Source organism: Phalacrocorax aristotelis, chromosome 1 (assembly GCF_949628215.1).
Source record: "Phalacrocorax aristotelis chromosome 1, bGulAri2.1, whole genome shotgun sequence".
In the NCBI taxonomy this organism is placed as follows: domain Eukaryota; kingdom Metazoa; phylum Chordata; class Aves; order Suliformes; family Phalacrocoracidae; genus Phalacrocorax; species Phalacrocorax aristotelis.
Window position 1 is genome coordinate 201,202,956 of NC_134276.1, and position 22,372 is coordinate 201,225,327.

A 22,372-nucleotide genomic window follows, 5' to 3' on the forward strand; every position below is an offset into this window, starting at 1 on the left:
ATTGCATCTCTGCCACTCCCCAGGGGCCATATGTCCTGCCAGAAAGCCTGCTCCTGCGTGGGCTCCTCTCCACAGGCCACAGCTCTTGCCAGGAGCCTGCTCCAGCACAGGCCCTCCATGGGCTGCAGCTTCCATCAGGGCATCTCCACCTGCTCCAGTGTGGGGCCCCTCCATGGGCTGCAGGTGGTATCTGCTCCACTGTTAACCTCCCTGGGCTGCAGGGGGACAGCCTACCTCACCATGTCTTCCTCAGAGGCTGCAGGGGCACCCCTGCTCCTGGATCACCTCCTCCCCCTCCCCTTCTTCACTGACTTTGGTGTCTGCAGAGTTGCTCCTCTCCCTTATTCTCACTCCTCTGTCACAGCTGCTGTGTAGCCTTTTTTACCCTTTCTTAAATATCTTTTCACAGAGGCATCACTGATGGGCTCAGTTTTGGCTAGAGACAGGTCCGTCTCGGAGCCAGCTGGAACTGGCTCTCTCTGACGTGGGGCCTCTTCTCACAGAAGCCACTGGCTGCAGCTCCCCTGCTACCAAAGTCTTGCCACATAAGCCCAATACAAGTTCTCTGCTAACTTCTGCAGAAAAAAGTGTTCCAGCATTTAACTCTCCTGCTTATTCCCTTTCACAGTTGTGGGTCCTCACAGGAACATCTCATTACTCATCCTGCAAATTTTTCTTATACTTTCTTATTTATTCCTTCTGTAACTTTGACCACTGGTATCAAGGAAAAGACAAACTGAAAGAAGTCGTAACTGACAACAGGGTTGTCTTGCCTCAACAGATCTTCAGCAAACAGTTAAAGCCTTATATTTCTAACCACTGTGTTGACACTTTGTAGTAAGTAGTCACATATGACAAAGTATGCATGAGTCCACAACAGAAGCTATGATAAACATAAAAAAATCATGCATTGGTCTACAGTATCTAAATTCCTTGACATTCTGCTCAGGGAGCTTCTAAGATCTTTTCAGTGAACTATGCTAACCTACTTCACAGTCGAATGGTTATAATACCTAGGTTCAGACTCTGACACACAATTAGTTTCACCTTATGATACAGAAGGTTAAGATTTTACAATGTCACAAGGGCTCAAAACTTAGTTCAGTCTCAAATTTTTGTGCAAGTAGTCTGTCCTTATTTCCCTAGAGGCTAGTATAACCACTTCACTGTCTGCAACTACAACTAGGTCTGACAGGACTTCTCAAAAAATAATAATTAAAATAAAATATTTTAATTATAGCCCTCACTAAACATGAAAAACAAGTATTAGGTAATGCCTTAATTTTTTTAAAGGTTAGAGAAATTCTAAATGGAAGAAACTTCCATTTTTCATTTAGAAAATTGATTCATATTAGAAAGTGAAAATAAAGACAAAATTGCACTGAACAAATTTAACTGGGTCTATCCTCCTGGGGTGGGGGGAGGTGGGGGGGGGGGGAGCAAGCACAAGCAGTTTCTAATAGCTTGTTTAACTACCAAGTAATCAAGTCCCACCCATTCTGCTAGGTCTATTTTGAATGCTGACCATAAGATATAACTTGGAAAGGTGTTTACCTTGAAAAGTAAGTCCTAAATTAACCTTTTCTGTCGATACACTGAGAAGGTGAGAATGAGTGAACTAAGGATGGCCCTACTTGCATTCTTAATATCCTCCAAATGTTGGAGTATCTATACCATACGTCGCTAGCATTTTTTATTTGTCTACCAAAGTAGATTCTAGTATTTCAACCACATACAACAATGAAATTGTTATTAGTCACTCTGATGTATACTGTAACAAATATACTCCATTTCTAATCACCATAGGCAGCCACAGTACTGACAGCTATCTGGTCAAAATATTACTAACTTATGATGGAGTACTAGAAAGAACACAGATGCTTTTAAGTGCATGCTAAATGTACTTCTGAAGCAATCATTCAGTAAGCTCAACATACCTTCATGTTATTTTAGTTTTAAATCTCTTCCAAAATTCTATAGGTACTTCATAATAAGGAGTCCGTAAAAATCTGAAAATCTTTCTTTCTGATTTCTTTAATTATTTCAATTACATGTGGAAAAAGGAACGTAAACAGCATTTGTGAATGCCATCTGGTGTATATCTACAGACAGCTGTAAGCGTAACACAGAAGGTATCAAATACATACCAAGTATTATATACAAATATATGTAATAAATTTGTAAGTAATATATATACATATATATCCTTCTGTGTGTATATATAAACATAAATATACACGCACTTTTGATATGTACACACACATGCGAATAAGAACACTATATTACTTTTTCTGCTCATCCCTTAGGAGATATTTTAAAGTTTCAAAATGCAACTTTTCTTATCTACACATCAGAAATTGTAACATTTTAGATCCTTTGCCCTTCTGCACTGATTTATATTATTTTAAAATATATAGAAGGAATTTCAGAGTATTAAAAATTGTTTCCCTGGGTCAGAAAATGAAACAAATTTGTTTCCTCACAAGGGGAGGAGGAGGGGCAGGCGCTGATCTTGTTTCTCTGGTGACCGATGACAGGACCCGAGGGAATGGCAGGAGGATGTGCCAGGAGAGGTTTAGGTTGGATATTAGGAAAAGGTTCTTCACCCAGGGGGTGTTGGAGCACTGGAACAGGCTCCCCAGGGAGGCAGTCATGGCACCAAGCCTGGTGATGTTCAAGAAGCCCCTGGACAAGGCCCTCAGAGATACGGTGTGAATTAGGGGTTGTCCTGTGCAGGGGCAGGAGTTGGACTCGATCCTTGTGGGCCCCTTCTAACTCAGGACATCTGTGGTTCTATGAACTCTCTAACTGAAGAACCTTCGGAAAACAGTGCCCTCTGAATGATGCAGAACCTTACTGCGCTACTTAATATATTGCACATATGACCTTTACAACAGTTGTCACTATCAGGAATACTTTCTATTTTGAAAATTCAGACTTTGCAGGCTTTAGCTAAACGAAGTCACCCATCTTTTTTTTTTTTTTTTAAATAGGTGATGACAGGATAACATTAAGAGAAGAAGAAAGCTGAAGAGGAATGGAAAACAACCTTTTACGTCATCATGGAAGGAAAAATAAAGCCAGCCAAACTGAAAAGCAAAAACATTGTCAATAATTTGACAATAATGACTGCAGCCAAGCACAAGCATAGGCGCAGTGCTTCTCATCTATTTGCCAACACATACTGTTCGCCAGCAATGTACTGATGAAAATACCAGGAACATTTACAGAAGCAGACAGTTCTGACAAAGTCTTCATGTGTTGGGTTTTTTTTAATAAGGTTTTAACAATCAGATCAGAGCTTTTAAATATAAAGGGAACATTAAGCAATCTGTATATGGCATACCTAGACATCTATTTTCTCTACTGATGTATATTTAAGAATTACTATACATGGATTTAGGTATGTTCAAGTATATTATCACATGAACAAAAAAAAGTGGAAAAAAATGCCTTCTGAAGTTGTAAAATTTTCCCATTATGTCAGAAAGGGTTCTTCTCAATTTTATTTCTTAAACTCATTCAACGAATTCATTCACACATTCGTGTATCCTCTAAGCAAATTCCTGTTAAAAATCTTGGTTCACCTTGCTCTCGGAGTTATGTGAAAAGGCGGGGGCAGTTGGGAGGGAAGCATGACACTTAGATGATGATAGCCAACATGTATATTAACACTATCAATGGTAGGCACAGTTTACCCAAAATGTTTCTTGAAGCTGGAGATTATAATGTCAATTCAATCTTAAACACTGTTTAGGTGGGAAAAGCGTGCACATGCATAAGAACAAACACACAAGTGTGCTGGAGCATGCTGTTTGCACATATTCTATAGTAGGTTCCACAATTACTCCAAGATACTTCCTTTAAAAGAAAAGATCTTTCAACCTTTGTAATTATTAAGCCTGACTTTTTAAAACTTAAAATTCCTTAAGCAATATGAAAGAGACTTACAAAGTGCTGCAACCCAAAATTTTCTACACAGAAAACATTATCTTATTTATTCCTATATATCAGGATGGAAAAAGCAACATCTTATTAAAAAGTAGGTACTGATACTCATGTTATAATAGTCTCAGAATCAAAGACCCAATCTTCTACCAGGCTATGTAATTAAACCTCAGTTTTACAGAAGTAGATGTATTATAAATTACAGAAACTGTTCAAGTAGCAATAAAAGAATTGCTCAGGGTATATTTTTGGATTATGGCGTAGGCCAGACAACAGTTCAAATCTGGGTAAGACCTAGAAATCATAAATACAGACACTTAAAATGTCAAAAGCTGATGCTGTAAATTTTAGGTAAAAGACAAAATATTTTTATTCTGAAGCATACTGATAGCACAGCATGTTTCATCTAGCACACAAAAAACAATGTCTTTTATGTAAGTATTCAGAACTGGTACAAATCAACTTATTCTATTCCTGAAAATTTTACTCTCAGTGACATGCTCAAAAGCTGCGTTACTGGCTTCCAACAAGACACATGCTCCTTAAGAGCTTCTGAAGACACCTGTCCTGAAGAAAAACTACAGCCCTCAGGATAAATCCTACTGATGTCCTCAATTTTCTATTACCTGAACTCACAAAAAAAGACATTCTTACAAACTTAAAATTGCGTACTGGGCCAAACAAAAGAACCACCTTGTTTTTTCCATTTTAAAGAGCAGTCAGCAGCAAATGACTACCTGGGATGACAAGAGCAAAATAAGCCTGCAGGGATATGCTTGCAGCATTCTCAGTTTCCAGCTTGCAGCACTGGGACTTCCCTAACTCAAGGAGATTATCTTGGTAATTTGTTTAAAGACTTTTCTTCAACCAAACTTTAACCTGTTCAGGTTCTAAACCCATGTAAAATGCTTTTCATCCTTTGACAAGTTACCTCGCAGCTTAGTTACTCAACCACTGGTGGGTTTTTTTTTGAGCCTATCACACAGCAGTATTCCAAGATACTACCTGGGTCTTGCATCAGAAGAGATGGAAAGCAACTACTCCCTATTCACCTTCTTCATGCAGATCATCATTTAAAGACTGCTATTAGATTTCTCCACCTAGCTAGGTCATCCAAGCTGAAGGACTTAATCCATCACCAAGAAACTGTTCCATACCTTTTATCACACTTACCTTGCTCCATTATTATTTTTTTAACTTTCAATCCATCATTTCAAAATGGGATGGACAGAAGGGATTAGAACAGCATACAGCATACCAAGCACAAATTCATTTTAGGTTTTAAAAGTAGCAAAGTGATGTTTTCTCTTTTGAGGACTACTTATTTAAACCCTCCTCCTCCTATGTGGTAACAGGCAATGCTTCTACCGCGGATGCTTAGCTTCTTTATGAATTTCTGGTAATGGACTTTATCAAAATGCATTTTGGAAATGCAACTAAACCATATAGTTGTTCAGTCTCACTGATTCTTTCCAAAAGCTGATAGATTTGCTTTACAGGATTTATATGAAATACTAAATAATATGAGTTTTTATCCTTTAACCATTAATTCTCTTTATTTTTACACTTTCTACAAACCTTCGTGATGTGCATGTCTAATTGTCTGTGCTCTCCCGAATCCCCTTGAAACCATTTTCAAAGTCTGATGTCATATCCACTCTGTTCATTCCTCTCTTACCAAAGCAGTTTTGACCATTCATCTTGTTTACCCATTACCAGAGACCCTCATAAGAGGTAGTCACAGATGTATTTCAAACTGAGCAGAGTTAGCAACTTCCTCAGAAATTCTCACTAGGCATCCTGATGCACAGTGTGCGAGTGATGCATTCAGTCTTCTCAAACTGATGGGGAGGAATATAAGCCCTCCAGCGGCCAAGTAGGCCACTTGAAATTTCAGGAGTCCCAAAAGATCTCTTGTGGGCAGACACTAGCCCAAACTCAGAAATTTTCGTGCGAAGCTTATTGTTGTGGCATAGTCCTACTATCCAGTTCAGTGATACAAAACCCGACAGATTTAATTACAATTCTCTAAATCAGTGCACAATCTGTACTTTGCAAAGTAGACACCGATGCCATATGAGTCAGGCTCATTGTTAATGACAGTCTCAGTGTAGAGAAGTTTGAAGGATCATTTATTCCAAAAATCTAAAATATTGATATATTTTATCTCAGCTTTTGGTACATCACGAGTTTCAAGATGTACTTTGAAATAATCTGTCAGGTCATCAACAATCATGATAGAGCCCTTAGCTGCTCAGACTAAATCTGCTCAAAGCCATACAGGAAGACCATAGTAGAAATGCTTTTACATTTTAAGTATTCCAAGTTTTGAACAGGCAATAGCAGACACACTTTGATTACTGTCACATCAAAAGAAAAGGACTAAGATAATAATTGTGTTAATTACATTCCAACAGCTTGTAATTACAACTACTCTACTGCCTGAGTTTGTTTATTAACTTCCTAGTGTTGTTCAATAAAATGTATTTTTTTTTAATTCAGGTACTAATACAGTCTTCAAAGAACTCTATGAAGAGGAGCTTCAAACAAGACTTTGAAGATCTGAAGGTGCTCTGGAAAAGGAGAAGTCACACAGAATGACACAATACTGCATCTGTTTTGCCCTCAAAAAAGTCTGCCCTTAATGGTATTCATGCTTAACAGTAATTTATGTGTAACCTGTGTAAGAACATTCTCTTGAATTGAGAAAGGTAAAACCTGCTTACAGAAAAATTTCTAGACTCTTGTTCTACTTTGACTCTTCTTTTCCTTCACTTTAAAACACCATAAAACAATATTTGCTCCAACAGATTATATAGGAAAAATAGAAGCAGACATCTGAGCATGAATACAAAAAGGATTCTGGACAGAAGTACCTGTTGTGGCCATGCTTGCGTTTCAGAAGATTTGAGTCTCATATGACATGCAGATAGAGTAACAGAAAAATACCATTTTGAGGTATAATTTGATAAATGGTTACTAAAAATTTTGAAGTTGACCATTTCTCATTAGAAGAAAAGCCATTCTAGAATCCTGAACAGGTGCAAATGCCTGCCCTAATTGCAGAACCTATTTCTCATGAAATTTCTCATGAAATTTCTCATGTTTATGACTTTCCAATCAATATCTAAAATTTGAGAAACTCCATATTTGAATTTAAAATTGTTCATGATTTAGAAATAGCTTTACGGAAGCTGCTGGTAATGAAAAGAGTAAGAGTAATCCCAAGCTATTGTTTATTCATCAGAATAGAAGTCCGCATCCAACGACAAACTCACTTTTGGCAAGACAAAGCAACCTGTTTGCAGTCAGCAACAGTCATCCCTATAATTATATATATATTATCATTCATAAAGTTTTACAACACAACTTGCACTCTAATTCTAAAATGAAAAGCTGTTACTTTTTTAAGTATTTCACAACGCTATTCTGATCAAGCAATCCATTGTTTTTCCTTAGACTAGTAGTAGCTTCAGGTAAAAAACCCACCATGTTTTGTCATTCTCAGGATCCAACTTGGACAAGACACTGGCATAAAATGAACAATCTGGGTTTCTGGAAATTACTAAACAGTTATTACCATACAGAAGCTCTATCTCACAGATGGAGTTACAGTGATACTAGCTGCAGGAACAAACACAGAACACGAATATGCAGCCCAAATGTTAAGAGAACTACGTACAGAAATAACTACTGCTAGCGTTTCTGACAGTTCCTGACAGGACTTCCACATTCCTAAAACATATATTTCTGACTAGTGTTAGGATCTGTTCATACAGAAATTGGAGCATGACTGCAGACTGTCTTTCAGTATCATATACGATGTTAGCAGAGACTCTGAAGACTGCTTGGGAGACAGTTATATCATATATCACATTTTCCACATTTACAGTTCAGCTGAGGAAGACAGAAGGAAAGACTACTGTCTTTCCTTTTAGCTAAGCTTACTAGAAGCACTGGGCTGATGCATACCTAGAAATCCCAGACAAGTTTTCACTACATTTGCACAGGTAGACCCTGCGGTACCTGTGAAACAGAAACTTGACCCATGCACGAAAGCACATATGTAACAGACATGCGGTTCACATGACAAGAGACAGATAAGAACGGATGCAGACACTTACAGTATATATCCTTATCTTGGCTATCCTGGCTAATGAACCCATATTCTCAGACAACAGATATGCAATTTATCATAACCCTAAACTAGCCACCCAAATGAATTGCAGACGTAATCAAGACATTTGTCTTGCAAGAGTTTAATGAAAAGGAACAAAGAAAACTATATCCGACATAATTTTCCTTAAAAATAAACCTCTGGAAAGTCCTGTGAAAATTTTCAGAAGAGCTAGCATAATTTATTTCTGCACGTACTTCTCAACATTTGAGCTCAACAGTCATGCTATTTATCTGTTCCCACAGACCTCTGAAAGGCTTTCCAAGGAGCATTCCATCCATCCATCCATCCATCCATCCATCCATCCATCCAAGTTGAGGCACACATTAGCAACAACTTTCCGTAACTGAGGAGCAAGACAGAACTTTGCAGGATTTCCTTTGCAGATCATAAATCTTGCTATTTCATCAGCCATAAAAATAATATATATCTCAGCATACTCCTGTCCCTGGAAGTGAGTTACCTCCCTTTTATTCTAAAAATTCCCAGGCCCTAATAAATAATATTAATATTTTATTGCTATTTTTAATACATCTGGTTAGATTATGCAATGCATGTATTTCACCTTCAGTTATTTTATTACCATTATACTTGAAGTTGAAATGAAGAGTTATATTCTATTTTATACATGGACATTACATTTTCAGGTGGCACAGAACAGCACGAACTTTTTACTTGAATGTTAACAGGACTCTGTTGCAGAAAAGTGTTATAAAGGATGATTTAGTAATAAAAAAAGCTAATTACGATGGATATATGGGAATGTCTACTTAATTAAGTGGAAAAAATACTTGTGGGATAAGTTCTAGTTTTCCCATATGCACAGCCATTATTCTTACAGGTGAAAATGCAAAAATACTCACGCGTCATCTACAGTTCAGAAGTGTTCTAAAGACAACCAGCTTTATCATAAGCATGGTGGATTGACATCAGAAACATTTAATCTTTTGTTTGTTCAACTTGAAATGCAAGACAAAAAGGTTTTGGAAATTAACTAGCCATAAAAAACTAGGAATACATGATTCTATTTCACAATAGGAATGCACCAAAATACTGTTACATAGATTGCAAATGTGAAATTATCAACTAATGTGTTGAAAATAATCAGGAATGGTGGTCTTATTTAGACGTATTTTGCACATGGCCACACACACTCTCAGAAACAGGTTTTCATAAACCAGCATTAGAGCAACATCTTGCAATACAGGCTGGGGACAAAATGGCTCGGGAGAAGCCGGCTGGGGAGGAGTTCTGTGGAAAAGGGCCTGGAAGTCTCAACAAACAGCAAGCTCAGACTGAGCCAGTGGTATGCCCTGGCAGCAAAGGTGGCCAGCAGCCTCCTAGGCCAGTAGATAAAGGGAAGTGATTATCCCCACTCAGCACTCATTTTGAATCACTGAGGTCGGCAGGGACCTCTGGAGATCATCTAAGCCCAACCCCCTGCCCAAAGCAGGGTGACCTGGAACAAGCTGCTCAAGGCCATGTGCAGTCAGGTTTTTAACTCCAAAGATGAAGACTCTACGACATCTCTGACCAAACAGTTCCAGAGTTCAATCACCTTTACAGAAAAGATTTTTTTTTTCTAATGCTTAAAAATAAGTTATTTTATTTCAAGACCACATCTAGAATGCCACATTAATTTTAGGGTCCTCAATACAAGAAAAACATGAATAAACTGAAGCAAGGGCAAAAGGTCACCAAGATGCTCAGTGGTACAGAGCACATGCCCTATGAGAGGCTGAGGGAACTGGGGTGTTCAGCATGAAGAAAAGAAGGCTTCAGAGGTACCCAATAGCAGCCTGCTAAACCTATATTATCAAGACAGAGCTTGGCTTTTAGTAGTGGTGCCTAGTGGGAGGTTAACAGACAAGCAGCATAAACAAACAAGAAGTATTCCATCTGGCTATGGGGAGAAACTTTTTCAACATGAGGGCAATCAAGCATTGGAACAGGTTATCCCCCAGTCTCCATCCTTGGAGGTTTCAAGACCCAAGTGGACAAAACTCTGAGCAACCCAGTCTGACCTCAGAGCTGACCCTACTTTGAGCAGGAGGTTGGACTAGATGACCTGTAGAGGCCCCTTCCTACCAGAATTATCCTATGTTCTTATGATTTTAGAAGTTCTCATTTGTTTTCCTGAAATAAATAAGAAAAATCGCAGTGAGGTATAATCTTTCTGGGAGAAAAGATAAAGAAAAATTTGCAGCACATAGTCATGAAGCACTGAAAAGGAAAACCATTAGAGTATATCGTCAACCAAAACTGCTGTAAGAGCATACATACAGTTACAGATTTCAAGATTAACTGACATCTTAGAGAGAGACAAATTTATGTTAAAAAAAAAATCTCTTAGCATTTCTATTTAAATATATTTTTTAAAAATTTCCATCAAATTGTGGAAGCTCGTAACTAGAAAAAAGAAGCTGAGAAAGAAGATGCAGAGTTATCTGAGAACACAAAAGAGATTAAACTATTGCGCAATATCAAACATTAACTATTGGAAAAGTTCTGCAAAAGAAAAATGAGAAACATTACCTCTAACTGGAGCCAAAGACATACTTGCATAGAAACCCCCACATCACCAGAAAAACAGTATGAGTGAATCTGCTAAAGCAACAGATTATTTGACCAAGTTTTTTATTTCTTCTCTAGGCTAAGACCTGCAAGCATGTCAGGAAGAGATTGTCATGGTGCTCAGTGACAACACTGTCTTTTATTCCGTAAATCCCTATGGTTCAAAAATGTGCTGTAATACTAAAAATACACAGAGTCACATTAGATAAGGAAGACAAGGGGGTAAGATGAGTGAGGAGAGGTAAAGTAATAGATACTGTGTATAGCAAAACTTGACCAAGAAACGCATATTTCTTAATAACACCTTTGACAATTCTGGAATCAAGAAAATGAGACAGTCTGAAGGAGCTGGAAGAATAAATTCGTCTTCCATTAAGAATAATAAAGGAATACAAATACAATCAATTTTCCATTACACTCTTATGCACTGGAAAAACACACACACACAAAAAGGTATCATATTAGTGAAAAATCTCACAACAGGAGGGTAACTGTTATCACAGTACACCCTTTAAACGTATCCAATACTGGTAGTCCAACATCAAATGGAAGTCTATATTGATGAATAAATTAACAGATATATTCTGCAGAGATACTTAAATTGCAGTTATCACCACATCACATATTCCTCTTCTCTAAAATCCTTGTACAGTTTATTCAGACATGTCAACGTATCAGTAGGCATACTTGAGTCTCTTACAACATATTTTCAGAGAAAATAAAACGTAATAGCACTAATTTTGTTTGGGATTCTCCTTTGGTTTTATGTTTTTATGTTGCCTGGTTTTGTGGCTTTGTGAGAGAGAAGCAGTTTTTCCTGGCTGGCTGTAAAGAGATTCCATTATCTATATGAGCACACATGGAAAATACGAAAGGAGTAGTAAGAATTAATTTTATTATTATTTCCAATAAACAATCAGCAGCAACTTTCTTGAGAAGTAGAGAGACTTAAGCAGATCATCTAGACTGCAACTTATTGGCAACAAGCTGGCAAGTTGAGAATCTACAGCTTTTAAAGTGTATGTCCCAGCTGTTGCAATCCCACCTTGGCCCGACTGTGTAGTTCTACTAATTTCTTTGCTATGGTATCTAGCCAAGGTGTTCAAACCATAAACCAACCAGTACTTTTTTGTTTTGCTGATTTTTGTTCAGCTCTGTGAATCAGCTCACAACAGGTAGCACTCAGGAAGGGATAGACAGGAATGAGCGTTCAGGTGCAGGCAGGAGCATAGGATTGCTACAATTTGATGTAAATCAGCCTCTGCAGTGTGGGGCATGATTTGATCTTAAGTTTAATGATTTCAGGTCCCATCTCACCCTTCCCCATCTAGTTCTTGCCCCCACCAGTGGATGTGGTGATCATGCATCCAGAATGCAAGTCAGGTAGAATCACAGAATCACAGGTTGGTTTGGGTTGGAAGGGACCTTTAAAGTTCATCTAGTCCAACACCCCACCATGGGCAGGGACATCTCCACTAGATCGGGTTGCTTAAAGCCACATCAAACCTGACCTTGAACACTTCCAGGGATGGAGCATCCACAACTTCTCTGAGCTCCCCCATCATAAAAAAATGTGTTCCTTATGTCCAATTTAAACCTACCCGCTTTCAGTTTAAAACCATTAACCCTTGTCCTGTCACTACAGGCCCTGTAGTCACTCTCTGTAAGTCCCCTTGAAGTACTGAAAGGTCATTCTCATCTCCAGGCTGAACAACCGCAACTCTCTCAGCCTGTATTCATAGGAGAAGTGCTCCAACTCTCTGATCACCTTTGTGGCTCTCCTCTGGACCCACTCTAAAAGGTCTAACATGTCTTTATTGTGCTGGGGTCCCCTGAACTGGATGCAGTACTCCAGGTGGGGTCTCACAAGAGCAGAGGGGCAGAATCACCTCCCTCGACCTGCTGGCCACGCATCTTTTGATTCAGCCCAGGATACAACTGTCTTTCTGGGCTGCGAGTGCACATTGCCAGCCCATATCCAATTTCCCATCCACCAGTATCCCCAAGTGCTTCTCCGCAGGGCCGCTCTCAATCCATTCATCCCTCAGCCTGTACTGATAATGGGGACTGCTCTGACACAGGTGCAGGACCTTGCACTTGGCCTTCTTGAGCTTCATGAGGTTCACATGGGCCCACTCCTCAAGGCTGCCAAGGTCCCTTTGGATGGCATCCCTTAAGTAAAACAATCTTTATTGTCTGGGGCTTTTTATCCCATTCCTTTCAATGAGCTAATTTCTTGTTGCATTAATTCTCCCAACCAACTCAACCTGCAACTACATAATCCCTCTATCTGACAAGTGAAGTGGTATCAACACAGAAGGGAATCAAACCAGCAGAATGGGGGGGGGGGGGGGGGGAGACCAAAACCCACAAGCAAACCCTTTCATTTCAGCAGTACTCTGCAGTTGCACTGAATTAACTGTAACGTCATTAGTCACACCACTAGCATAATCTGGCAAGTCTGTTTTTGATAGATGAGTGCATCCTTGACAACACCCAACTGATAACCATTCTATTTACATAAAAGCTTAGATTTTCATCGATGCAGTTTACTTCCATTACAGTTAGTTTCAATATTTTATCAGTACTTGATGGTTTTGTATGAAAATATAATTTTAAGGAAAAATGATGTAATCTCTCAACTTCCTTTTCTAGGGAAAAAAAACCCAACAACCACCAAACACCAGAGCAGCAGGCCTGTGACAGAATATGTTCCAGAAACAGGTAAAACAGTTGGAGGACTTGCGTTCCTTTATCTTTCTTCCTTTTAAGCAGCTTTCAAGTTCTCATGATTTTTCTTTTTAAGTTCTCACATATTTTTGACATGTAGTCAAATATTTTTAAATGTAGTAGTTCTGAGAGACTGAAATAAGCAAAGCAGCATTTTTTTTTTTTTTACTGGAATCAACATGACAAAAGAGACTACGTTTTTCAACAATGCTACACAAAACTTTGAGCTACTACTCATTTGACCTTTAACCAGGAGAAATACACTTAGAACACCTTCAAAGAGGTTAGAGACTTCTCTTTGTTGACTCAGTTTTATAACAGTTTTGTCAAAAATGAGCTCCATTACAAGTTTAAATTCACAATATGCCTTAGTGAAAATGCCTAAGCCAATGAAACACTCATGTTAAAACATAAGTCAGGCAAGAATGTCTTAAAGCACTTTTAAAAATACCAAGTACCATAAGGAAAAAATATCTATAAAAATGCAATCAAAATAAAGACTCTGGAAAACATTAATTTAGTTTCACTGAAAAGTACAGCTTCAATTCATAGGAATTTTTATGGTTATTCACATTCTATGATGATTTACTAATGATTGGAGGACAGCCATTTTCCACACACAAATTCAACCTCCAGGGTCTTTGCTACATTAAAACCACTTGGAGAAACAAAACCTCTAATTTTCAAGTATTTGTCCAAAGCATTTCAAAATAAAGTTACATGGGACATATCAAAAGGATTAAATCTAATAAGTACAGTAGAAGCAGTTGTCCATTACCCCATCTTTTAAGAGAACATTAGGAATAAATCTACCAGAGTTTTGCTATCCCTGTAACAATTTTTATTGTCACCAAAACAACACTGAAACAATTTCAGAAAAAAGAACATCTACACTATACAAGTAGCTCACTTGAAAGCAGGGAATAATCAGAAAGAGAAGGTATGAACATAAAAAAAAGAAAAGAAGAATCAGCAATGTGCTAAATATTTGTAACCGTAATTTATTTTCTAATCAGCTCCCTGAAAACAGCAAATGAACCCTGACTGCAAACATCTGCATACCAAACACGGATACAACAATTCATTGTTGCCAGTGCAAAATAGAAATCATCACCTTTCAGAAACTTTCACATTTCTAGCAACGGTCCATTTTGGTCCCATCGTAACCCAGGAATTCACAATGACTATTTTAGTGCATATATTCTGAATTTGCAAAATCAGATTATTTTTACTTTCTAGCAAGATTAAAAACATTTATCTCAAATGACAAAGATCTGAAAAACAGATATTAGACAGATAGTATTTTGATGCCTATTGCAACACAAAGCCTATAAAATTTAATTCAGGTAACTTCTCTGTGAACTGGAAAGTCCTAAGTTTCTACTTTACCATGCATCAGCATTGCAGCATGAAGTGTTTTAATATGCTAAGTATCAAATACAGATGTTTGGACTCCCATTTAATCTATGGTAGGTCGTATGGATTCCTCCCTCACCCAGATGCAAGATGTTCAGCTACATACTTACTCTTTCTTATAGATCCTTCTAACCTTCACAAACTTATACGCCACACAAATGTGTGTAAAGACATACACACAAATCCACCATTCTTAGTTTGTAGCTTGCTGCATTTAACAGAAAATTGTGCCCGCATTTATAGCTTTTCCACATAGAAAAATTCAAATATTCAAAGTACCAAGTTTTAAATGGATTTCCTAAAAATACAAAGATAAGTTCAGGAACTATTACGACAACAATTGTTCATAGGTTGCTTTATTAACGACTTAAAAACGAACGAATAAACCAGCTTTTCATCACCTCAGTAAGACCATTTTACTTGGAGACATGAGCAAACATTCTCCAAGCTTGTGCACTGAGATGCACAAGATGCCTCTAGAATTGAAGGCTCCAACTCTGCTCTAGATCATCATACTAAAATGAAACATGCAGACAGATGTTTTGATGAAAAGTAGTTGCACTTTTTTTTCCTCTTCCTTTCCTATGCCAACCCTACAGCAGATTTCTCCAATGGGAAAATCTACTTCTCCCCTGTTTTTCATAGATGTACTCCTCCTCAACAACCGTGAAGTAGTTCAAAGCCATAACATTAATCGGTTAACTCCACTACTTACAGACAGGAAAAATCAATTTACCTGAATGCCATCAAGCAACTTGCTCATGCACCAGTAACTGTCAGCTTCTATGTTCTGCAGCACTTCTTCAGGCAGACTGGAAACGTCAAAATTTTCCACTTCTTCTTCTTCTGTTTCAGGAAAAGAGATGGAAAGACAAGTCAATGAAGTGTACAGAATAAATAAAGCAAGGATGGGGAAAATAATTGAAAACAAAGACAACCACCACTTATCTTCTAGTCAGAAACTTCAACGTACATTTACTTTCACAGGGACTAAATGAATCATTTATTGCTCAACTGTGTCATCTAATGGCTTTAAGTGTTAATGAATACTTCATTTCTTGCAGACTGTGAAAATCTCAAATCATGCCTGGTTAACCAGAATTAATATATAATAAATTACTTCATTCTAAACATCTCACACCTGAAGGAGGATCATCAGAAGCACTTTGAGACCCCTCAAGCTATGTATGAACAATCTTTGCAAAACATGTCTACGTTTGCATCATGCATAGCAAAATATGTTGCCAGCCTTCACAGAAGGAAAAAGCCCTGAAAAATACTTTTTAGAGAACTAGTGAAATTTACTTAGAAAGCTGACTACAGCTTTTCAAAGAAGATTTGTTTTTCAGGCAAGCATTTGGAATCAGAAGGAAATCAGGCAGAAGGGAATAGATGATTCCTGTCCCCAACCCTAAAAAAACCCCGTGATTCTCAATACTGGAAAGGCACAGAACCCCAGTGATGTCTAATTCATGGAAAGTTAGTATTTCACACAAGTGTGTTAAAAGAAATTCACATTTTGCTAGGAAATGAAATTTCACCAGGTAAACCACATTGTTTTATTTTTAAACCATGGCATCTGAATTAATCCATTTTGAGAAGAACACAGAATGTGCTGCCTTGCCAGCTAACTCCCAACACTCCATACAGCCTCAGAAGAGAGTTCAACATGGGCTGGGAAGGCTCTGAATAAATGCTGTAGCTTCCCTCTTGCAGCAGCTCACAGTGTCTTAATGTATCAAGATGAGACTCAAAGAAGCACCACCTTTCCCAGTCCTGGTTTCTTCCTGAGGAAGGGGTGGTGCAGAAGAGAGAGGTGTTTGGTTCTACTTAAACAGAGTATGATAACCCAAAGAAGTTATTTCCTCCATTACACACTGCAAGGTAGCAACAGAATATACAATAAGAGAAAACTAAGAATATGTAATATCTAAAAACTCCTCTATTATCTGTCTCATAGCTTTGCAGTATGTCATTACAGTAGCCTAAGTACATCTTTATGTTGCCACATTTGACTGTGCTACCTTGAAGCACTTACATGTCAACCAGTAACTGCCATGAGCATTACATGTTATATAATAATTTTAACATACCAGTGATTTTACCACTACTAGTAGACACTGGCAGCAAGGTGTTACCAAATCATTCTTGTTTGCACTGGTATCTGTATGTGGATATGCATCTTCTAAAGGATCATTGTTCTGGGGCTGTGAAATATTAAGAGCTACTTATTAATAATACTTTTTAATAGTTTTTATTATTTAATTACAGTTTTAATAGTAATAATACTCTTAATAGTTAATTATTAATTAATAAAAAGGACAAGGAGTTTAGGTCATCCTAATAAAACATTAGGTAAGATATTAGGAAACCTGGTAAGTAAAATGAGATTGCAGCAGAGACTTTATGAAATGAAAGCGAACAGGGATCTCAGAGGTGGCAGGACTGTAAACAGTGCACCAGTAGTCACTTACTGGTTATTAAAGGAATGCCACCTTTGCACTGGAGTACAGTTTTAAAAAGCCAGTTTCTAAAAGGTCAATAAACAAGTATCCAACACAATTTAAATACCCTACATAATAAACTCAGATATAACGCGGCCTTTTGTGAAGAGGAAGAAACTCCTTACCCAATGTCAGCAGCATATTCCTCCAAGCAAAAAGGAGGAGAGACCCCCCCAGAAATCAGTATCATACTCCTTTCCCAGCAACGGACAGCAAAATGTCACAATATGCTGTGTTGTAGAAGTGGTTAACGTAGGCAGTAATCGGGAGGTAACGCTTCCCTCCAGCAGCTCTCTGTTCTGGTCCCATCACTTTCTCTATTAGACTCCCCTCATTAAACACAGGTTCCAGAACAAACATGTGCTCATATCACTTATTAAATCTAACCCCTTAAGAAAAAAACATTTTAAGAGAAAAGCCTAGCATAACATAAAAGTTTTTCCACAGTAAAGATGCTCGAATACAATAGAGATAACAAGGAAGGATTGAAGGCAGACAGACCAACATCAACAAAAAACCCAAAACATCTAGCAATGAAGAAAACTAACACAGATTAGACAAGTAGCGAAGGTGATGTATATGTGGCAAAATTAATCCAAATCAAAAAGCCAGTTCCACAGCTCAAGAAGACTATAACAGAAAGGTCCCTCGAAGTCCAGAAAAAGTAGCACATTATTATTGTCAACATGTCCTTTACTAAGTCCACTAACAGAAAAATTACTGAGTACTCGACAGACTTACTCACAGAAAGACTGAAAATCATTAGACTTACCATGGACAAAACCAGACAATTTAAGATCACAAGTTTCATATGAAGCTGTGAAAAAAAAATCAAGTATCTACCTATCCACCTTAAATCTGATGTGCCTTGAGATAAAACAAGGAAGCAAACCCCACAATTTTCAGCAGAGAAGCCCAGAAATAAAAATGAAGAATGAATAAATGAATATTCCCAATCATTTAGAAAGGAAAGACTTTTCTAGATAGAAAAGAACATCAGTGATGTAGCCTCTACAGCAGGAACAAGTTTTTTCATATATCCTATACATCTTAACTCATTAAAATGTCTTACAGTTATACAGGTTATATTTATTATATATTCATAAAACAGTGCCCCCATGGAAAAAAGTCGTTATTATTTTTAATTTTCATTTTAATATTTTAAACAGCAAAAAAAGGAGTAACCAATTTTCTCTCTGCCTCACAATATCTACAGAGAAAATAAATGAAGCAGAGTTCCTCATATTTATATAAAACACAAACATATAATGAACTTTATTCCCCTTGAAAAAAGTAGTCTCAGGCCCTCCTTCACTAAACACTTGCTGAAAGAATGAGATTATGACTACTTAGCTATGTGTTCCTTTGCAAATTTCCTGCCTTTGAGCACCTTTTCTTTTCATGATACTGCTATCACATTTCTGAACAAAAAGGAAGTTATAAACCATAGCACAACACAATAACTCTTCTACAGGTGGGCATAAAAAGATGAAAGAGACTTTTAATCTTCTCTTTCTTATCTTTCTTATCTTACCTCTTTCTTGTCCTTCTCTTCTAAAATCTACCATTCCACACTATATGCTCACAGCAGCATTTCAACCAACAAAAAAACTGAAGATACACCTAACCATTGAAGGTGGGCCTCTTCACCTCCCTACACAGCTGACACAGAAAAACAAGTAGCGAAAGAGTACTAGCTATTTTGTTCTAAAGTAGAAACCTGAAATAAATCAGATGAATCACATCCAAAAACAAATCCTGTTTCTCAATATTAGCTATAACTTGAATTTAAAAGGATTGCCTCAGAACACAGACCTCTAAACTGTGGAAGTCTAAACTTAGCTGAAATAAAACTTTAAATGCCCATCAAAGGACTTCCCATCCTGTGACTGAACTACCTGCAACAAGCAAAAATGGCAGGCTGCGAGAAAACAACAGCAGTTTTAAAAAAAATGCTGATGCAACTTGGACAACAAAGACACCGCAGCATTCATATTTTGGAAAAACTAGTTTCTAATTGTCCTAGTAAGGAAGGACTACCAAATTAAAAATACTGCCCCGCCCCGCCCCGCCCCCCAGAATGTAGAATATAGCTTTTAAGAAATGTTTTCCAGTGGTTCCAACTACTTTTCATCACAAGTACAGTCACCAAGCACAAAGATGTCAGGACAGCCCCTTCTGAAAAGAACACAGGTCTGATGTACATTCACTAAGTAGAATTCTCATTACTCCACAGGAAAAAATAAAAAGGATTAGAGATGGAAAGGTAAGTATTATCAACTTCTTTCTGGTCTAGTTTGGGTGATCCTATAAATATGAAGATACGGATAGCATTTAGGAACCATCCAACTCTTTCACTAAAGGAATCCATAGTCCCTAGCTATAACGTCACAGAGCTGCAAGCTCAACCATTACAGAAATAAAAATAACACTTTTAGGAGGTACTCATCCAACTTTCTTGTTCTGTCTCTCCCTTTGGAAGACACATCCAAGAACATTATACTTTCCTGTTGCTTATACTGACTGATCTGGATTGGACGCAGAGCTGCCTGAGCAAGTCTAGCAGAGAGCTACCAAAATGATCAGGAGGCTGGAGCATCTCCCTTATGAGGAAAGGCTGAGAGACTTGGGTTTATTCAGCCTGGATAAGAGAAGACTGAGGGGGGATTTCATCAATACCTATAAATATCTAAAGGGTGGGTGCCAGGAAGGTGGGGCCGGACTCTTTTCCGTGGTGCCCAATGACAGGACAAGGGACAATGGGCACAAGGTGGAACACAGGAAGTTCCAGCTCAATGCAAGCAAAAAAACTTCTTTCCTGTGAGGGTGGCAGAGCAGTGGAACAGGCTGCCCAGGGAGGCTGTGGAGTCTCTTCCCTGGAGACATTCAAACCCCACCTGGACGCGCTCCTGTGCCCCCTGCTCTGGGTGCGCCTGCTCAAGCAGGGGGGTTGGGCAAGATGATCTCCAGAGGTTCCTTCCAACCCCTACCATTCCGTGATTCTGTGATCTCCAGCATTTTCATAAGCTTCTTAAACATAAAATAAATATTCAGGATTTTTTACATGTTCTTTAATATATAATCTACTTGCAGTCCAATTCTTGTTTCCATTCTGCTTCTCATGCATCACTAAGTCAACTCTTCTAATGTCAGATATGTTTTGAAATACAAAAAAAAACCCAGACCAAAAACCTAATGTGTAAGACAACTCAATAGTATTTCAACTATACCTAGTAGGATTTACCCTACATAAAACTGTCTCAAACTTTAGCTTAAAACTCTGCAACCAAATATTTTAAAGAGTAAATCTAATTACTTAGCGATATATTAAAATACATTTTTCATTAGATCACCTAAGAAGTATATTTTTGTTTATATTATATTAAGTGGTGCTTTTTCATTTAAATGTGGTGTATGCTGAACAAGGAGTTACACTGTGAAAGCCATCCAGGCAGTAAATCTAATAAAAGTAGTACAGCATCACAAAAGGCACCAAACAAGCAAGTGCACAGTGATGTGCAATGGTTTCTGCTCTTCCATTCGCCTTAACTTGCTGCACTGTTTTGAGGAAGTTCAAAACTGACTCTGAATATCTGAATGACCCTTTTCCACCCTACTGTTGAAATTAAAAAGGGCATCCATTTTCATGACAAGCTCCAATACAGGAACATTTGACTGGCAGAATAATATACAAAATAACAGTTTACATATCTAACATTTATTCATTTATTTGTGTAGGCACATAGTGCAAAGTACTTGTTTTTCCATGCACTTTTAAGGGGAAAAGCAATCAAGCTGGGTGTTACTCCCCACTCACCCCTTTTTTCTTTATCCCCCCCCATTTGGATGAAGAAACACACTAGAGATGTTTAGAAAAGAAAGAGCAGAAGGGATTTCAGGACAAACAACAGAAGATGCAAAAATTACTATCTCAAAACTACATGAGATTTTAATTCAATTTAAGACTTCTGCTTGAAAAAAATTGAAAATTCTGGGTTTAGATAACTTTAAATTTAATTTTCAGTGAGTGAAATCTGAATGAACAGAAATATAAAGATTAAATAACAAGAATATGGGGGGAAACAGCAGGCCAGTGTGCACATGTATCAATATCTGGCGAAAATAAAAAGATCACTGCATAAAATTTCCTGAATACAACATCTCACAGCAATGTTTCTCATTTTCTTCAGTTTCCTGTGGAGATCTTTATCATGTTTTCTATGTAATTGTAGAAGACAGTAAAAGAGTTGCCTGGAGGAAAACTGCTGTAGCATGGACTCAATGACATGCTGATCTGAATATGTGCATTGTTGTAAGCACAGTATTAGCTGGTCTTTGCTCATTCCCAATGTATGCTTCTGAAACTTCCCACAGTGAGAAAAGAATGAGTAACTTTTTCTAAACAGCTTTAAGTGGATCCACCTCCAAAGGCAGAGACACAACGATAAAATGAAAAATAAAAAAATGTATTACTTACAACTACTTAAGACTTCTCTTTTTCCAACAGCAGTAGAAAATAAACATAATAAATAGATGATAACAGCTTACATCCATTAAAAATAGGTTTTAATATTAAGCCTAGTTGATTATTTTGGTGCAAGTTGTTCACAAAATGTTAAAATTAAGTTCATATCTGATCTTTTTAGATGTATTTGACGACTTCTAAAAAATGCTTAAATTTCACCCTTTCAGTACAGATCATGGGTAAAAACATCTGCCATTACAGACAGATGGAATCATACAATCCAATACATCTTTTTCATTAAAGAACTGGACAATTTTAATTTCAGAAATACTTTTATTTATGAAGAAATGATGACCTGAAATAAAACTAAAATATTGGAAATGTATGACATTATTATAATGGATTAATGATATCGCTACAGTAACTAGCAGCCCTCTCAATGCATCCAAATAGCCATCTGTGTCCAACTATGTGTTCAAATGCAACCAACCAAAAGGGAACCCGCACTCAGAATTTCTCTAAAACTGTTACTTACAGCGACACCAATACTCAGTCTTT

The 22,372-nt window shown here is 37.6% G+C and overlaps 1 protein-coding gene across 4 annotated transcripts in view; it reads right to left on the reverse strand.

Moving 5' to 3' along the window:
* Positions 1-22,372, reverse strand: part of TBC1D22A (TBC1 domain family member 22A) — a 187,664-nt gene that overhangs the window by 96,472 nt on the left and 68,820 nt on the right. For 3 of the 4 annotated variants that reach the window (XM_075081294.1, XM_075081292.1, XM_075081295.1), the window contains exon 9: positions 15,582-15,691. In XM_075081294.1, the coding sequence (XP_074937395.1) occupies positions 15,582-15,691 (110 nt within the window). The remainder of the gene's footprint in view (positions 1-15,581; positions 15,692-22,372) is intronic. The other variant, XM_075081293.1, reaches the window with a different exon arrangement.